The sequence below is a fragment of the Dendroctonus ponderosae genome, unplaced genomic scaffold, assembly GCF_020466585.1.
Source record: "Dendroctonus ponderosae isolate FM_Combo_2020 unplaced genomic scaffold, Dpon_F_20191213v2 Dpon_F_20191213_1, whole genome shotgun sequence".
Classification (NCBI taxonomy): domain Eukaryota; kingdom Metazoa; phylum Arthropoda; class Insecta; order Coleoptera; family Curculionidae; genus Dendroctonus; species Dendroctonus ponderosae.
This window is the reverse complement of record NW_026017110.1, coordinates 37,213,286-37,217,902: the sequence shown is the minus strand read 5'-3', so window position 1 is coordinate 37,217,902 and position 4,617 is coordinate 37,213,286. Positions and strand designations below refer to the sequence as shown.

The 4,617-nt window shown below is 35.2% G+C and overlaps 1 protein-coding gene across 2 annotated transcripts in view; it reads left to right on the top strand.

Annotated features, from left to right (window-relative positions):
* The window catches only part of LOC109541415 (chaoptin), an 81,300-nt gene that overhangs the window by 62,016 nt on the left and 14,667 nt on the right, over positions 1-4,617 (top strand). For both annotated transcript variants that reach the window (XM_048665020.1, XM_048665016.1), the window contains exons 17-18: positions 1,446-1,730; positions 2,178-2,303. In XM_048665020.1, coding sequence (XP_048520977.1) covers positions 1,446-1,730; positions 2,178-2,303 — 411 coding nt within the window. The remainder of the gene's footprint in view (positions 1-1,445; positions 1,731-2,177; positions 2,304-4,617) is intronic.

Genomic DNA, 4,617 nt, shown 5'->3' with positions numbered 1-4,617 from the left:
TTTTTCGGTAGGGTCACAAACGCCGACATCAGCCAGTTTTGCGATATTATGCTGGATTCATATATTTTGTTGAACAAATTCACTAATCAGACTATGAAGGCTTTCACGGCCGGTCAGATTACATTTAGGAATGTTTTCCGGGCTTTGGAGCCGTGGTCTATCGGAATTTCTTCCTGACGTTTCGTCCACAACTGCGGTGGACATTTTCGAAGGCGATGAGGCAGTGGGCGAAGTGATCTTCCGTGCTTTCCGACTAAGAATGATTCAACTGCTGGATTCCCAGTCGTATTTATGCCGCCCAGCCGTGTGTGCTCATGCGTGGGGGATGGGTGGGGGTTCCAACGCTTCGGCGCACATGCTGTTTGGCGCAAAACGCGCTTCCAATCTGGATTGAGTGCCGTAATTTCTTCTTTTCTGTTGAAATTGTTTTGGTGTTTAAATATTTCGATGGCCTCCCTGGTGAGTCTCGGGTAGTATCTTTCAGATTGGTGCAGAATGTCAACTTTGTCGAAGCGTATTTGGTGGCCGTCTAGCAGTCCGCTACTGCTGATTTCTCCGTTTGTCCCAATCTGCAACTTCGTTTGTGCTCCGTGATCCTAGTGTTTATGCACTCTATCACAGCTGCACGGAACTCTGTAGACTCCTGGTGCTGATAAAAGATCCCGTTTGTCCTTGGCCGATCTCAAACTCGAACCATCCAACAGACTTTCCTAGGTTTTATTTCAGGATCAAAAATGGATATTGCAACAAGCCTATGCGCCAATTGACGCCGCCCAAATAATCCAAACTTGGTTAGCTGCTAATAATATTTCAGTTCTGGACTGGCCTGCTATTTTGCCAGACTTATATATCATAGAAAACTTATAGGATTGGTTGGTCAAACGCGTTTATACTGAAGAAGTTTAATATTAGCGTAGAATAATTGCCGCTGTTAGAGCAGCCTGGGAGAAAGTTCGAGTGAGTCTAATAGAAAAAGTATTCAATTCATTGCCTCATCGAGTGTTAGCAGTGATTGAGAATCAGGGAGGGCGTACTAAATATGAAAATAAGTGTCACATTAAATGTTGTGTTCTAGTGGTGAATTCTAAAATATGAGAGTAGGTAATCAAGTGTTGCATTAAAAATTACAATATCTGATTTACAAAAACAAATTCAATTGTATAATACAAAAGTGTTAAACAAAGTATTAAATAAATATTGTTTATTTAGTAATAAAAATTAGTAATGAAAATTTCCAGTTTTAATAAAAATTACTCAAAATCATTAGGTAATCAAGTGTCGCGCACTTATTTAGTTACAAAAGCAGTAAATATCGTCAAAGTATTATTAGATCTAAATGTAATTGATGATAAGGCCTTAATTGATTTAAAATCGAGCACCAAAACAAGTCAACGTTATTGTAATATAATATATTGCTCTAATAAAACTGAGTCTCTTTCTTTCAGGTTCCAATCTTCCCTACTCCAAACTTGGTCACCCTGTCACTTGCATCGAATTCTTTGCCTAGCATGCCACCAGAAATGGCAACCAACATGACCAATTTGCAGACGCTAAATTTAAATTATAATAGTTTGACCATCGTGCCAATATTGACACATTCTTTATTCGAATTGAGAGTTTTAACCATGGTGGCCAATCAGATCACCTACCTGAGCAATACAAGTTTATTGGGAGTGGCTGATCATTTGGAAGAACTAGACATTCGTAATTTTGATTTGACTATCTTAGAGGTAAGAAATGGCAAGCTGATATCCACAGGGTAGTTAAAAGTTCTCTGACAAATTTTAGAAGGTGCTTACTGGTATTATCTAGATGAGATCAAATGTGTCGCTAAGTGAGAGTTCTTCCGAAAATCCAATGGTTTGTTAACAAATATGTAGATCTTTTTGTCTACCCGTTTATTGTTTGCTCAATTCTAAAGCAAATAGCTCTATTAAGAATTCTACGTACAACGCATCCTTTTTGAGTAAATTTGCTTAAAATGTCTATGCAAACTGATGGTGCAAAGTTGGATCTAAACAAAACCGCCATTGAGAACCTTCAATTATTACAACTTTTGACCTTAAAATAATGTCAGCACTGTAACTTTCTGGAGTTTGTCTGAAAACAGAAAAATAATAATGTGGTCAGTCAAGTACCACAGAATGTAGAAGAATAAAAAATTAATATTCTTTCAGGCTGGAGCATTCTGCAAAATGTACTCGCTGAGGACATTGAAAATGAATCTTTACACTGGATTTAAGACTTTCAATATACCTACAATAATCCAATGGAATACTGGATTACGCAACTTGGAAATTCACGTAAGAATTTTGATAGTCATAGATAGTGTAATGATAAAAAAATTAAAATTTTAAAATTTTATAGAATCGAATAAAATTTATAGAAACGAAATGAAGCAATTGACGAATTGCATCATAACTTTTGAAAACATCATCTATTTGCTGATATTTGAAGTGTTATTTAGTATCAGTTGAGTTGTTATTGAAGTATTGCTCTGTTCTTTTAATATTTACGTAATTGATTCAATTTGCACATGATCTGAATATGTTTGATTAAACGAGTGATGTGTACCTATGTGATATAGTTCTTATAAAAGAAAACCAAAAAAATTAGATTTAAATAAAGTCAATTAATTTATGTTAATTACCGAAACTAGTATGTACCTACGGGGTGTTTCCTCATACGTTGACGCCCGCCATAGATCGTTTATTTCAAAAAAATTGTGAACCAACACAAAAGTTGTTTAATTTTACTCAAACTTTTTAAATCTGAATTTAAAATAAAAATAGAAAACACGGAAATGGCAAAATTTGACATAAAGTCTTTTGTTTAATAAAACATCCTATATATTTTTAGACAGGTCTATTGGACTTGGTTTTATTTCGTTAATATACACCTCAATATATTGCCTAGATTCGTACTAGTCATTTTTGGTATTATGTTTAAAAATTTTTAAATAGCAACATATTAAAGTAGCCTGAAATGAAACAAAAAACTATAGAAAGAGAACAAACGGAATTTATTCTACTATAAATTTCAAGTTTTGCATCTGACGTCCGTTTAACGCTAGACATGCTCTCTACGCTACTTCAATTTTATTTACAAAGTTTCGAATATATTGGTTATAATTAATATTGATACCGTTAATTGCATCGACTATTTTATGGCGTCTAACTAGATTCTCATACACAATATTATTTAAATAACCCCAGAGAAAAGAATCAAGAGGCGTTAGGTCGGGGCTATTTGGAGGTCATTAGATAGGACCCGCTCGTCCAATCCAGGTATCAACATTTTTATTAAAAAAAAAATGGTACCGGACGAACGTGAGGTGGAGGGAGAGCCTTGTCGTACACAAACGTAATATCGGAAAAACGGCTAATATAAACATAGGCAAAATATATATTTTTGAAAACAGAAAAACCAATTCTTTTGGTATCTATGTGTTTTATATTTTTATTTTAAATTCAGTTTTAAAAAAGCTTAGTAAAATTAAACAACTATTGTGTTGGTTCACAACTTTTTTGAAATAAACGATCTAGGGGGTTGTCAACTTGTGAGGAAACACCCTGAACAAATCGATCTTTAAACACTTCAGAGAAATTGATATAGAATATTATAATAGAATAACAGAAGAAATATGTTTGATGCTAAAAAAATTATTAAAAATGTATGATGTTATGGTTCCCTAGCAACAGCTACACTAGGTTTAGGCAGTAATCCGAAATTTTTAGCTTGAAACGGTAATATTGAAAAAGTACTTTCTCAAATATTATTATGTTATGAAGGAAAGCTATAAAAAAAAGCTTGCAAAATCACCCATGTTTTTAATAAATCATAAAATATAATTATGAAAGAAAACATATTTTTTGTCGTATCATTTAAATGAATAATATATTCAAATGGACAAAATATGTAACTGTCTAGTTTTAATTTTGAAAAAAATGAAAAAAAAGTGCAGCCAAACTATTACAGTATATTGATCAGAAAAATAAGAGCGTAATACATTTAGAAATGTTTTCCGGGCTTTGAAGCCGTGGTCTATCGGAATTTCTTCCTGACGTTTCGTCCACAACTGCGGTAGACATTTTCAAAAGCGATGAGGCAGTGGGCGAAGTGATCTCCCGTGCTTCCAAAATCTCTTCTTTGATTGAAAATTGAACCATCACCCCAGTCAAAAGAGAGGAGTCATAAAAACTCTCACCGAAAGAGCCAGAAGAATCTGCGAACCAGACGAGTTAGAGAGAGAATTAAAACACCTGGAAAGGGCCTTTGGTTGGAATGGATACAGTAAGAAAGATTTCAATAGAGCAATTCGACCAAAAAACAGTGAAGATCGCTCGGAGACAACAGAGACGCATGATGAGCATAAGAGTTGGGCTTGCCTCCCGTACATACAGGGAGTCACGGACAGGATCGGCAAGATATTGGAGAAACACCAAGTAAAAACCATTTTCAAACCAACTCGAACCATCCAACAGACTTTGAGATCGGCCAAGGACAAACGAGATCCTTTATCAGCACCAGGAGTCTACAGAGTTACGTGCAGCTGTGGAAGAGCATACATCGGCACCACAAAACGAAGCATAAACACTAGGATCACGGAGCACAAAC